Source organism: Cornus florida, unplaced genomic scaffold, assembly GCF_030987335.1.
Source record: "Cornus florida cultivar Cherokee Brave unplaced genomic scaffold, ASM3098733v1 CherokeeBrave_3.0.0_Hap2_Chr03, whole genome shotgun sequence".
In the NCBI taxonomy this organism is placed as follows: domain Eukaryota; kingdom Viridiplantae; phylum Streptophyta; class Magnoliopsida; order Cornales; family Cornaceae; genus Cornus; species Cornus florida.
Window position 1 is genome coordinate 53,942,361 of NW_026775573.1, and position 15,243 is coordinate 53,957,603.

The following is a 15,243-nucleotide window of genomic DNA, read 5'->3' on the forward strand; positions in this document are numbered from 1 at the left end:
ATTTGTCCTCCACTTTTCTTCTATAAGAAATTCATTCTATATATAATTTTTTACATTTAAGGATCTTTCTTTCTGTATTACTTTCCATGTAGAGTTTTTCCTAAGTAGAGTTTCTTTCCATATAAGATTCGTTGCCATGCAAGACTTGATTGAATCCGGACAGTACTTGGATCATCGTGTAAGTGGACTAGATCAGTTTTATAGAAAGGTTGACATAAATAACTTTGGGCTAATGATGGCTCTATTTGGGCTTGATCAATATTGGACTTTAGAGGGCTAATGGACCAAAATCGAAGGATGACAACTCATTTAATGACGTGGTTGATTTTAATTGGAAGGGGGATTTTCCCCTCCACACTAGGATTTTGTTATTAGTTTGCCTATATGAAGGCTCCTTTGTAATATGATAATTCAGTTTTGAGAAATTAAATATTATCGTTGAGTTTGCGAACTTCATTTGTGTCTCTTCTCCCTCTTGTTCTCGCTGTTCTTAATCCCTCTGTCTATCTGACCTTCCTCCTTCAATCTGATTCTCATCCCTACTCGTCTGTCTTCTCACCTTCTTCGTCTAGCCTCATCTTATCTTCTCATTCTCATCCCTTCTTTTTTTTTTTTAGTTACTATAACTTATTACTTGTCCTGTGTCAATTGGTATCAGAGCAAATCGATCAAGTTTATCATAGCAAAATAATCAAGCACAGAGATTCAAGTTTTTACAGTGCTTACAACAATCCAAAATTATAAGGTACTGTTCAGCAACAATTAACCCTGCTTTTATCATCTTCTTCACACCCTTACCCTAAGTACCTGACACTACCTCAATACCCAACCACGTAAACAACATTGTTCGCTGTACCCAACACAACCCAAAACCATAATACTATTACCATCAACCTCAAAAAAACGTACTCTTCCAAAAGAAGGAAAAAAAAAAAAAAAAAAACCTTCACCGACAACCAACAAACAGCCTTCTCCGAAGGTTTTGTCACCGTTGCAACAATCTCATTGCGCCGTCATCGGAAAGTAGTTGCCGCACAATGGCCATTACCTTTTGCTAGAGTTTGCCGGCAAACTCATCGCTTCATCCTTGCCAAAAGTTCTGGTCCTCTCTGTCCTAGTATCACACTAGTTTGCCAAGATCTTTGCAATTGTTGTTATCACCAAATTTCAGCTTAACTGATTTTAGAAAGTCAGCTTTGGATTATCGCGATCTTTGCAATCGTTATTGTAACCAAAATTTTGGCGCAACTAATTTTGGAAAGTCAACTTTGGATTTTCGGGATCTTTGCAATCGTATTGCCACCAAAATTTCAACGGAACTGATTTTGAAAAGTCAACTTTCAATTATCGCAAAATTTATTATTTTAATTCATAATACTAGTTGGAATAGGATTTGGAATTTAAGGTGTATAAAAATACACATAAGGCTTTAGGGTTAAAGGTTTTACACGTTAGAAAAATAAAACAGACACAGAGAGAGGAAGAAGAAGGGCTGACAAGGAGGAGGTCGGATCTGAAAAGGAGGACGTCGGAATTGGAAGAGATAATTAAAGCTTAAAGCGTCGGTTTCGTTTCGAAACCTTCAGGCAAGTTTTCTCTAACTTTCCTCTTAGAACTCATAAGAATTTCACCTTGAGTATCAAGGCTTTAATTAAATTTATTTGTTTAAAAATTATGGTTAGATCGGAATAATTAAAAAGTATAAACTATTATATTTGATTTTTTAGATTTTGGATTTTAATTGATATATATAGGTGTTATGTTGGGAAGTCATGTTTGGATTATTGTGTCAAGCGATTAGATTTAGAAATCAGAATTGGTTTGGAAATGATAGATTTGTTTTTTTTGTAAACCAGATTCGGCCCGGCCCAAATCAAGTAAAATAGTTTGTACCGGTCCAAGAACCAACATTTTAATCCATCAAGCCCAGTTCAGAACAAGACCAGCCCAGTGGTGAAAAAAAACAGAAGAAAAAAACTACATCCCAGGTTTGGATCCAGCTGTATTATTGTCTCGGCCGAGTCTGCTCCAGCGCTGCCCAAATTCAATGCAGGCTTCTACTTTATCCCAGAACCGGATCAGAACTCAGCCATTTAGTTCACACTCGGCCCTGTTTGGATACAGTTGCAAGCCCAGCAAGTTTCTGAACCACAACAGAATAGTTTTCAGCTTGTTCAACAGTAGGCCGACCAAAAAAAGAAAGAAAGAAAGAGCACATCAGAAAATTTTTGGAGCAGGATTTCTCACTGATACGACTTGCAGAGCCACTTCAAAGCAACTACTCATTCGGACACTCAAATCGGACTCGGCAAAGGTACTCGTACTTCACTTGAGACTTGAAATTGGTACTTTTATCTGTTGGTAAGTACATAAAATTTGCAAAGGATCCTTGCTTAAACTTGAACCCATTATCTTGTTGATTGATATTTTGCTACACCACTCTCCTGTTATTGAATATTTAGCTCACAGTAGTGCTCAAATTTTCACACCCCTTTCTTGAATTTCAATTTATTATGAGCATTGCAATAATTTTTAATATGAATTTCTTCAACCTAATTTGAGTGCATTTTGGTACTAACAAATGAGAGAAACCAAATTTAGGGAATGTCAAGCGTATAATCTTATGAGACCTTCAGTTGTTCAACCTCATCGAGTCTTAGGATGTAGGTATTCTCCACCTAAGTATTTAGATGTTGTGAATAAAACTGAACCATTCCCTAACCATATGAGAAATTGGAAAGAAGATGAGTCCAACAATAATGTCTTGACAAGTGTTCCATCCCTTCTTTTGGAAAAGGATGATTGGAGAAGAACCAACCTATTTCACACATATCTCCAATGCGGAGATAAAGTTTGTAAAATCATCATTGATAAAGGAAGTTCAGTAAATGTAGTGTCAAATTCAGGGGGTTGATAGAATGAAGCTTCAACCTGAACCTCATCAATGATTCAAGGGTTTGGTTTGGAAGAAAGTTCATGAGCTGGTCCATAACTTACATAGAGACAAAGGAACTCCCTGGTGAAGATATAATGAAATTGCTTTGCAGGTATAGGATTGGTAATGGCTTGGAAGTGAAGATGTTTCTGGATCCCTGGTGTGATGGTTGCTTCTTGAATGACAGAATTCAGTATAGCACCTTAAGGAATCTTTGCAGAAATAGGTTGGTACCTTTAAGTGAGTTCATTGAGAACCAGCAATGGAATACTTCTAAATTTGAAGGCTGCAATCCAGAGGTTCTTCAGTTGTTCCTTAAGTATAAAATATATGGAGGGAGTGATCAGTTGGCGTGGCACACTTCTGGTTTCACCTTCAAGGTTGCTTGGGAAGTTGTAGAGTGAAGAGACCAGAGGTATTCTAGTATGGGGGTAGGCCTAGATGGTCGATTCACACAACTCTGGTGTTACGACAGGCAATTATTACAAGTTCTTATTTACAGAAGAGAGGAATCTCATTGGCATTTTGATGAGTATTTTGTTTGAAGAATGAAGAGACTATTGATCATATTTTTTGCTGTTGTGATTGCTCATGGCGAGTTTGGACTGGATTAACAGAGATTTGTAGTATCAATGTTCAAAGATGCGTGTCCCTCCAAGAGTTGACAGTGTTTTTCTCCCAGAAGTTCAACGCAAGAAGCTGCAAAAAAAGTTGCCCAGGCTCTTATTTACTGCTGCTTTATACTTTCTTTGGATGGAGAGGAATGAGAGATTCCATAATTCTAAGCTACGAGATCCAGATAGCTTAGTCAAATGTATGTTATGGGAAGTCTTAGATGTTTTGGGTGTAAACCTTCCAAGACATTCTTTGACTATGTTTCTTTTCATTTGTCAAGGGGTCTTTCCTTGATTTTTCTTCTCTTTTTAGGAGTATGTTCTTTTTGTAATGAGGGTATGCCCTCATAGTCTCTTTGTACCATATTGTTATGATATATAAAATTTCCTCCATTTAGGAAAAAAAAAAAAAAAAAAAACTCCTACGTTTTGCGCCTAGTTAGATATTTCCGGGGTTACCTCAATTGTCGGGATTGAAGGGGCATTGTACTGCCACCTAGATGGAATTCAAGTTATTCTGATTGCCATTAAATTGGGAATCGATTGACAAGAAGAACACGAACCGGAAGCATCCTTCTTGCTAATTGTTCTCTTAAGCTACAAGCATCAGTCTTCGGAAACCCCAATTCTCTACTTCCCGCCATCCAAAGTTTCAATCCCTAGAATACAAATTCAGAATTTCCACCAACAACAGAGAACTTTAAAGAAACATGTGAAACCCTAAAAATCGCAAATTTCACAAGCTACACTTTATAAACTCCCTAAAAATTCCAAATCTTAGAGCTCCATTCAAAACGAAAACATAAAATTACCACAATTGGATGGCTCTTATCAATGATTTAAGGGATTTTGGCTTGTTCAGTTATAATACAATTCTCGATTATTATCACGTTGCTTTTAGATTCTCTAGATTCTAATAGATTGCTTTCTAGGTTTGCTTTGTTTATTGAGGATTTGATAATCAACAAGTTGACAAAGATTTTGGGGCTTGAGTTACTAATTTTTGACAAAGGATTTTGGTCTGGTGAGGAAGAAAGAGGTACTTGGATCGGTTTAAGTTGGTGAAATTGGTGCCTTTTTACCTTTAAAAAAAAAAAAAAATTGGTGCCTTTTTTGGATACCACTTAGATATTTTCTTGTGTAGCTTCAAGGGTTTAGCGGACTTGTGAATAGGCCCATAAATGGGTTTCAACAAGAAAAGGAGAGAGAGAGAGAGTTTGCCACGATGTCTGTGTCATTCATCCCTTTATTCGCTTCGTAGATCATAAAACTTAATCTAAATTCCTCCTCCCTTGTATATTTATGTATAATAGTTGTATATCTATTTGTGTGTGTGTGTGTGCATAGATATATATGAAAGTATACTCAATAGTCCATAAGTATCATATGTATATTTGTTAGTTCAAATGATTCAATCCTTCCAATCCAGTTCATGGCCCTGTGAGTAGTTTCTCTTTGTTTAGATACATATACATATATACAGAATGCTCACTTGCTCCTTGGTGTGAAGGAAAATATATGCACCCTTCAAATATTAACCGTAAGATTCCATTTGGTAGTTAAAAAAGGTAGTTTATGTTTTTATATCCAATAGTGAAGATTTAATTCGTGAATAACTTCCTTGCACACCAGTGAGTAGGTGAACAGTCCTATACATATTTATATATTTTGTAATAGAATGCATTCAATATATAGAGTACATAGTATATATAATTGTGATATTGTGGCCTGAATTTGGTGCCGGGTTGTGTTGCGACCTGCTTATGATCTGACGACCCGTTGGATGAGCTTTGCACCCGTTTTTCGCTCATGGGTCATGGACCCTAATTAGTCTCTTGTAGCCCTAATATAGAAGGGCGCTTAGGATTTGGAGTGATGGAAGAGAGAGATTCTGAAATTCGTATAGAAGCAGAGCGAGGGGCTGAAAACTTGTAATCTCCGATTTTACACACAGTGAAAACTTTCGCCGGATCCCAACTGGGGGCGTAGATCGTTGCCGAACCACGTATAAATCTTTGTGTCGCGTGTTTAATTTTTTGTCGCAATTCTTGGTTCAACTTGGATTCATTGCGTTTGTCATAACAATAATATATATATATATATCACTTGCCAACTCAAGTTGAAGGCATTGGTGGTGGTGGAAATGTAAGTAGCACTGAGGAGAAAAAACACAGAGGGAAGACGAGAGGAGGTAGGAATGGAGTAGGAGAGGTCAGAAATGTCATTTCACATCAAATATTTTTCATTGTTATAGTATTAAAATAACAAGGATAAAAAAGACATTTTATACCACAAATTAACGTCAGTTAGCTCACTAATGGTGATAGGGCACTCAATGTAATAAACACCAAACATGGCTGCCATGTGTAATTAGGCAAAACCTTAGGGGAGATTGGTGTAATGTACCCTTAATTATATTACCTATTATATAGGTGAAAACAAGTCAGGGTCGATTCAAGTTGGGGTGACACGATTAACTAATGAGTTGAAATCGGATTAAATAGGTTGAGTTCTCAACCCTGAACATAACTCGATTAATTAAGCGGGTTAATCAGATTGACACGATTATTACATGAACAAAATGGAAGTTAAATTAAACCCACTAACTTTGTCTTGGATTCCAATAGAGTGGGTCGTATCCAATTTTGCCCCCACTAAATGTAACTTTGGTATAGTTTTATGCGCCAATGGAAAAAAATCAGTTTATTTTCTTGCTCATCTTTACTTAATCGCTGAGTTTCACCTCTTTCTCCAGGGGGTTCACAATTAATCTTTCTCACTTTTTCGTCTTTCTAGTTCGATCTTACAATTTCCTACAAATAATCCAGTTGCTTTTTAATTTTCATTCTACAAGGAACTAGGAACCATGTTCGTGCGCTGTTTGGTTGCTGAGAAAATGAACAAATATAATAGAAAGTGAAACTCTATTTTGTTATTCAAGATGTCTGTGGGTGTGAATTATTTTTATCCAGAATTGTTTGGGCACAAATATCCACTTGATGTCATATTTTGCAGTTTCTCCTTCGCTCTGACGTTTTGTCAATTGGCGAAGAATTGCGGGCGTTGGCTTTTTTTCTTTTCTATTCAGCAATGGACTCTACTAGGAATTCATTCAATCCTAACAAGCTTTTGAAAGAACAGTTAAGATTTCTTCAATTTCCCTTCCTTTCTTTACATACATTTTGTCACATATATAATAACTATTTCTATTTGTCTCATTTTCTTGTTTGATATATCTCGTAGATTTGTGAGCAACTTAACAGGATCTTCCAAGCTTGAAATATGTGCGCTTTTGACTGTATTACCTGTGAGTTAGATGCCTTAGTTTTATTTCTTCTTTTTGGAATCTACTGTCTACCAATTGTTTCTTGAAACTGTCACCATTTTGTTCTTCTCAATTTTGGTATTTTTTTAATAGGTTCTGATACTTCTGGGACAATCGTTCAGCTTCAACTGCAGAATTGGTATGACACCTTTATGAACTAATATTTGTTTGGTTCCATGTTAAGGAAGCAATGGGTGGGTGGTTGTGGGGTTGGCTTGGTTCCATAGTTGTTTCTGTTTGATGTGGTGTTTGAGTAAAATGATGTTGCGTGTAGCTGAAAACCAGTCTTGTGGGCACTAAACTTCTTGAATGTAGAGTATTATTGCAAGTTAGATGATTTTTTCAAGATATTTTTAGAGAATTGAATATTTATAACTAGCATATACATAGGTTGTGCCCTTGTGTTTTAAAGTCTTAAGTGGGTATACATATCCTTACAAAAAAGTTACTCATTATATTAGTTAAACTTTTACTGGTGTTACTTGTTTACAATTGTAAGAAGAAAAAGAAGAAGGGGTTGGTCTATCTATTTGTTGCGGAAATAACTATTCTCAATGATGTCAACCGGCACGAGGTTCAAATGAAACCAATATTCTATTTCTTTGATATACTTGTTGTCATAGGATTGATTAAAGCTTGCTTGAACTAGAAGTTGGAGTCATAAATAGACAAATAGCTACTTTTGCCTTTTGTCATGAAGAGGTGAATCATATTGTTTGAGGATGAGCCCTTGCTCAGAGTAGGATAAGAAATTTTATGTTGATATTGGGATTATGTTTCTTAGAATACAGAGGCTGTTACTACTTTTTATTCCTTCTACACATACTTTGACCAGGTGTCCATTTCAGTCATATAATTCTGTAGATCCATGTTAGAGTTTATTTATTTATTTTTCTTCTGTATTTTCTTTAGTTACAGATGAATTAGTTTAATTACTTGAATACCTGAAATATGACTTCTATCAAACTACAAATGAAGGCTGAGAGTTATCCTACATCAATTGGGGATTTGAAGAGTCAAAGCTAGTAGGAAAGTATTCTCCACTGTGGAGAATACTTTCCAACTAGCTTTGACTGAATTAATGGTGGGCTTTGGTTTAGAATTTGTAGGTGTAGGGCTTCAATGTGTGGTGAGAACTTGTAGTCCTTATGGTTGGAAAGGTGTTGGAAGTTTTATAGGTTTTATAGGTATTTGGTTTTGAAAAATTAAAAAAAGCACCATCACAATTTTTCAGAAAGCCCATGGCAGGGAACTTAGACTATAATATGGAGGGTTTAGGATAGAAAAGAGTTACAAAGTGTTATATTTATTTGATAGAAGACATGTATGATGGAAGTGTGACCTATAAACGACTGTAGGGAACAAACGAATTTCCAATTACTATAGTTTTGCATCAAGCTCATATCTTTTTTGCCTTAGTTTTGGGTGAACTGACTAGACACATTCATGACGAGATTTTATGATGATACTGTTTTTTTTTTTTTTTTTTAATGAAACTAGAGAAGGGGCAAGTGTTTGGTTTTTGTGGTGGTGGTGGGTGGGTAGGTTGGGGGGGTAAGGATTTAAGATAGGTAGGAATAAAATTGAAAAAATATAATTCAACTTTAGTAGATCTAGACATATAAATAGGGATGTAGTGAAGATTGAGGGTTGAGAAACCAAGAAGTGAACAGTTCTGGTTTTTATGCTCAATTATTCACTATGAAGGAAACTCCACTTTATAGCTGGTCCAAGCCTAGAAAAAGATGGATTGCATTAAGATAGCTTGATAGCTAGCGTAAAAATTTTGTCAGGACTAATATGAATATGATTCGTAAGAACATATGAATAAATGATATGGCATTTTTCTTAAGCAATGTGTTGCATTAGCTTCCGAACGCTTTGAAAAAATGGGCAAGGGGTGCCGCATTGGTCTTGGATGCCATCTAAAGCAGGTAAGAGTTCCTGTATTTTTCTAGAATGAGTTGCGGGTAAAAAAGTGAGCCCAGGAACCTAGATTAAAGACTTGAAATATAGGACATTGATAGGTTGGGGAATGAAATTGGTAGACGTTATTGTTAGAAGGAGGGTAATATAGTTTAAAGTAATATAGTTTAATCTTATGAAATATTTGACGAAATTGATAAATTTATGGTTCACTACATACAATAACTGCAGTTAGTGCTTGATTGTGAATATATATAATAATAATGTTTAAATATGTAATATTATTACACACGCGCCTTACTTTGATCAGGCCCACTCCTTTTATTGCGTCTTACGCTTAGGCTCCAAAAGGCCTTTGGTGCCTTCGTGCGCCTTGAGCCTTAACAACTATGGCTTGGACAGATTGAGCTAGTACATGTATCATTATATAATTGTTAGATTCTTGCTTGTATGAGTAAAATTATATGCCAAAATCTAATTCCTTGGTTCTTGGTCACTCTCAATATTTTTTGTTGAGCTGGTTATAGTGTGTGTGTGTATTATTATTTTATTTTTTAAGTAGGATTTCATTGAAGAGCGCTAAAAAGGAGAGTGCAACCCAAATACAACTGCACAAGCTAAGAATCTGTAACCTCAAGCTATCCGTACAAAGACAAAAGAACCTTCATGGATTTTTAATTCCTCCATTTAACTCAAAAGAATAAAAAACTAAGTACAGAGAATTTAAAAACCCTGATAGGAGATTCCTCCCCATTACAGGATCTCCTATTTCTATCCCTCCACAAGGCCCACCACAAGCAAAAGGAAACAACCCTCTAAGAATCTCTAGCTTGGGACTCCAACAAACATCCTCTTCAAGCTTTGGTCAAGCTCTTTGTGGACTCCGGCATGACTCAATGGACCTCAAAAATAGGGCAAAACATGGCCCATTTGTCCCTAGCCATCCACCTCTAGATTCTCTAAACTTACAACTGAGAACCCTCCTTCCCACCACCACCACCACCACCACCCACCCACCCACCCGCCCAAAAAAAAAAAAAAAAAAAAAAAAAAATCTCCACAACCACTTGCCCAACAAAACTCTCCTGCCCGAAGAGGTCTGTTCCCAGCCCACAAGATGGTACTTGAACTCATCCCCGATGCCACCCACAAGAAATTCCTTTGCAGCTTTCAAATCCTCTTTGCCACAAAGGACGGAATTGGGAACAGATACATAATATAAGTAGGAAGATTTGAGAGGGTGATCTTCAACAGAGTTAGCCATTCTCCTTTTGATAGATATTGTTTCTTACAACCTGCAAGTCTCTTCTCAAACCGTTCCACCACTGAACACCATGAAGATACTTTCCTCAACGGCTCACCCAATGGCAGTCCCAAATAAACCACTGTAAATGCCCCAACACCACAACCAATATGCCGGGGAAGGATGCCATCCCACTGATCTCCGTCACCAACACAATCTCAACCTTCCCAAGGTTAATTTGTAACCATGAGACAACTTGGAAACATGCCTAAACACACCTTAGGTATCTCATCTGGGCCTCGTCCGTATCATAGAAGACAATTGTATCATCGAAGCAAATCTATTGTGTCTTTTTTACCATTTTATTTCACCTAAGCTTGCCTTGTAGTTGGTCACAACTAGCATGCAGTGACTTGGCTGTTCTACTTTCTGAATTGGGCAAGCAATTATGGGTGAAGTGTTTTTTTTATAATTATTTTGGTTTTATTATTATTATTATTATTATTTTTATGCAGATCCTTATACCACGGAGACCTCATTGAAGAAAAATGATAATGCAACTGTTGGTTTAAAGAATTGGAGGCTTTATGCTGCGACAATCACTGTGGATTTTCTTTTTCTTTTGCTTCCTTTCCTTTTATGTATCACTGTAAGCGTTCTCACTTTGCTTTTCTGAACTTTAGCTAAAGGACTGAGGATCTCAGCATACATTGTTTAATTGAAATTAGTTTTCGATCAAAGATTTGTATATATTGTTTTATTCTATGTTACATGGTTTCGGGTATCGGACACGGGTATGTATCCATGTGTCGGACATGTCAAATATCCAATCAGAAGGATACACGAACACAGTTAAATATTTATTTTATTTTATTTTCTAGAGTAAAGTAATGTTTTTATCTAATAAAATGTTCAATATAGTCATTTAACTCATTTTAAAGCAATAATATAATATAATTGAATGTTTGGATGTGCTTTTTAAGTACATGTCCAACCAAAAGTGTCAGACACGTATCCCATACCCATGTCCGAGCAATAGGTGTCCGACACGGGTACTTCATTACTTTTGAAGAGTCCATGTAGCATAGGTTTTATTCACATCCTCCATCATGTTTGTGAGCTTCTTTTAGCTATTACAGTCAATGCCTTTGATCGTATATGGGGAAAGTGTTGACATTATATATATATATATATATATATATATATATGGTGCATAATTGGAAAACTTTGGGCGATATTATAATTCTAAGCATTCATATAATTATATAATAATGGTTGAGAGAAGATAGATAATTTCCAACGGCCAGTGGCCCAGCGGTACCAAGCCCCTACTTCTCAAAGGGTAGTCAGGGGTTCAAGTCTTAGTGGAGGCATGGTTAGCTAAAGGACTGAGGATCTCAGCATACATTGTTTTATTGAAATTAGTTTTTGATCAAAGATTTGTATATATTGTTTTATTCACATCCTCCATCATGCTTGTAAGCTTCTTTTAGCCATTACAATCAATGCCTTTGATCATAGATGGGGAAAGTGTTGACATCAAGCTTCCTTTGAGATATATATATCTGGTGCATAATTGGAAAACTTTGGGTTATAGTATAATTCTAAGCATTCATACAATTATATAATAATGGTTGAGAGAAGATAGATAATTTCTAACGGCCAGTGGCCCAACGGTCAGGGGTCAAGTCTCAGTGGAGGCATGGGTGTATCTAAGAAAAAAAAAAAAGATAGATAATTTATGCGTCTAATTTTTTGCAGTCTAGCTTAACTGATTTTGATATTCTATTTAAATTATCTTTACGGGCAAATGCCTCACGTTTTCTCTATTTTATTTATTTTATAATAAGAAAACTTGCTATTATTGATGAGAATAATTGTTCATTGACAGGTTCTCGCAGAATGGATTTATGTATGTGCAATTTTGTTGATGGTGCTGCTTGTTTTCTTTGTTGCATCGAGAAGGTAAGAGTCACTAGTCATGACTTTGCTTTTTTTCGTACTTTATTCTTTTTATCATTCTATTGCTTAATGGTTTTCTTTTTTGTACGACTTACCGAAAAGGCTATAGGGTTTTGCACAAGAAGCTGAACTTATAACTGAGTACCCTTTTGTATATTGTCACAAATTTGTTCATTCTATTGTGTAGATATGGATTTTCTTCTAATGCGGAAGATGGGGCCTGCTCTCTTAGGACAATTATTTCATCGTACAGGGTTGCTGTAGTATGCATCCATGTTACAGATTCATAGTCCATTTTGGTTGATACTTATTGTTGCTAAACTCTATTTTCGTCTACATGTATCTTTTGTCTTACAAGGATGATTGCTGCAGGTGACTACCACTTGCTTGTGTATATTGGCTGTTGACTTCAAAATATTTCCTAGAAGAAATGCTAAAACTGAGACTTATGGTACAAGTTTGGTAAGTTCCCTTACGCTGAATCTGTCCTTATCTATGTGTAGCTTATATTATTTATGCAATTGTTGATCTTGTGCATCTTACATTGCTTCCAAACTGGTTAATTTTTTTTTACCCTGGTTTAATTCAGGGTGCGAATCTAAAATTTAGCCCTACAATGGAATGGAAATAATAGGAAATACGTTCAATATCATTTTACTATTATTTATTATGAGAAATCAGCAAGAATCCTTATTATAAATTAAATTATTTTCATCATCCATTTGTTTGGTAAGTAGGTGGTTATTGTTAAAATTTGGATGCGAAAATAAGAAATGTAAATAGGAAAAGGGAAGAGAGAAAGATGGAGAACATAGGCATATACATGGTTTGGCACTAAGGCCTACATCCATGGACAAAGAGCCACTAAGGGCTATATTTTTATTATTCAGATTTATGTTTTGTTTCAGTACAAAGAGTCTATATTTATAGGCATGGTAAAGATAAGAAAATATGGAAGGTTTAAAATAGTCAAAGGGGTCACTGTGATTGGTGGATGATTTTGCTCCACTGTTATATAAAAATATTTATAGTTGGATGGAAATTGCCCGGATCACCGTGATTGGTGGAGGATTTTGCTCCACAATTATATAAACATATTTATATATTTCAACACCCCCCCTCAAGTTGGAGTATGAATATCATGCATGCCTAACTTGCGAAAGAAACGCCTCGAAAGATGATGAGAAGGTGTTTGGAACAAAACCAGGACATTGACCGGATCTTGCCGGAGAAAATAAACTGGAACTCGCCAGGGAGAATGGCTAGAACTAAGCAGGAAAATGGCCAGACTAAGCCGGGAAATGGCCGGAACTAAGCTGGGGAAATGGTCGGAACTAAGACGGGGAAAAGGCCGGAACAACACCGGGAAAAGGCCGGAATAACGCCGGGAAAAGGCCGGAATAAAACTGGGAAATGACCGGAACTCGTCGGGAAATGGGCCGGAACTATGCCTGGAAATGGAATGTGAAGAGTGCTCTATGATAATAATACCAACACTCTCCCTCAAATTATAGATGGGATTACGAGAACATCTAGGCTCTGATACCATGTTAAAATTTGGATGCGGAAATAAGAAATGCAAATAGGAAAAGGGAAGAGAGAAAGATGGAGAACACAGACATATACATGGTTCGGCACTCAGGCCTACATCCATGGACAAAGAGCCACTAAGGGCTACATTTTTATTATTCAGATTTTTAGTTTTGTTTCAGTATAAAGAGCCTATATATATATAGGCATGGTAAAGATAAGAAAATATGGAAGGTGTACAATAGTCAAAGGAGGCACCATGATTTGTGGACGATTTTGCTCCACCGTTAGATAGAAATATTTATAGTTGGAACTTGGAAGGAAATTGCCCGGACCGTGATTGGTGGAGGATTTTGCTCCACAATTATATAGAAATATTTATATATTTCAATAGCTACTAACCGAAGGATTTAGTCTATAAGGAGGGAAGTGTTTGTTGCCACTGGCTATTGATGACTTTTTTTATTGGTGCATTGTTAAGTTATATTAGTACAATATAATCTTTTAAAATCGGGATTAGGGGACCTATATTGGTAATGGGATGAGAAACTAGCAGCTGTTTCCAGTTATGGACCCAGGATTTTTTTTTTTGGGGTGGGTGGGGTGGGGTGGGGTGGGGTTTGGTGACTTATATAGTGGATTCATTAATTTCAGTGGGGGTATCTTCATAAATTCTCAAAATTAGTATATAATGCAAAGAAAAAGAAATTGGCACTGGTCCTATTATAGGTCCGTGCCTGGCTGTTTCTAAACAGTTGTCTATTATTTTCCCAATTTTATTTGAATTTTGATGTTTGGGTGGAATAATTTTAATTGTAGAGATAAAGAGTTACCTGATTAATTCTTATTTGATACTACGAATCAGTGATTCTTCTACGTTTTCTTTGTGCACTCCAAGTGAGATCTTCTTCCACTTGCCTAGAAAACCCTCCAACACCCCCCACCCCCCCCCCTCGGCGGCCGCGTCCCGGTCATGGAATAGGTGAAATATATCATAAAATGGATTTGTTCAAGAATGAAATATTATTGAAACTGTCTATATCACTCCAGATGAGATCTTAATCCCGATTCTAATTTATTTGTGTCTTCTGTGATTTGGAGATACTTCCGAGGGAATCTTTTTTTATTTTTATTTTTATTTTTTATTTTTTTATGCTTATGGAGAATTTGTTGGATTCCTTCTCAGAACATGTTGATGATATATACAAAATCATTTCAGTTTAAAGGGTCAATACTTAGTTTGGTTCCCACTAATCGAGGACACAAAAAGGTGGGCTGGATAGAGACCTAATCTTTGGCATTATTGGGCATAAGTGGCTGCTCTCAGGTTTCCAACTTGTGTTCTCATGCTTGACAGCCCAGAGACTTTACCAGTGCCCTAAACAATGACCCCTTTCTAATGAAAATAAGCATAGATCCATTTCAATGGACAGGTACTGGATGTTACATGAACATGCGTGAGTCTAGTTCTAAATGTTTTTGATCTAAAATCTAAGGACACGGAGTATGGCCAATTTGCGATTGTGTAGTTCATTTCATTAATAACGTAAAAAAGTTAGATATGAAAATGTGTTAAATAGTTATAAATTTTTTTTGATCTAAAATCTAAGGACACTGAATATCACCAATTTATTACTGTATTTCAATTAGGGGTGCAACTTGGGTTGGGAAACCCGAACCAAACCCGAACCCAGCCCGATTTTTCGCG

At 36.3% G+C, this 15,243-nt stretch overlaps 1 protein-coding gene across 1 annotated transcript in view; it reads left to right on the forward strand.

The window, feature by feature from the left end:
• Positions 1 to 2,032: 2,032 nt before the first annotated feature.
• Positions 2,033 to 15,243, forward strand: part of LOC132300557 (uncharacterized protein At4g17910-like) — a 69,629-nt gene continuing 56,418 nt past the window's right edge. The window contains exons 1-8 of the mRNA XM_059797689.1: positions 2,033 to 2,314; positions 6,565 to 6,689; positions 6,793 to 6,856; positions 6,968 to 7,013; positions 10,559 to 10,692; positions 11,935 to 12,008; positions 12,193 to 12,268; positions 12,378 to 12,467. Of these exons, the coding sequence (XP_059653672.1) occupies positions 2,048 to 2,314; positions 6,565 to 6,689; positions 6,793 to 6,856; positions 6,968 to 7,013; positions 10,559 to 10,692; positions 11,935 to 12,008; positions 12,193 to 12,268; positions 12,378 to 12,467 (876 nt within the window). The 5' untranslated portion in view covers positions 2,033 to 2,047. The remainder of the gene's footprint in view (positions 2,315 to 6,564; positions 6,690 to 6,792; positions 6,857 to 6,967; positions 7,014 to 10,558; positions 10,693 to 11,934; positions 12,009 to 12,192; positions 12,269 to 12,377; positions 12,468 to 15,243) is intronic.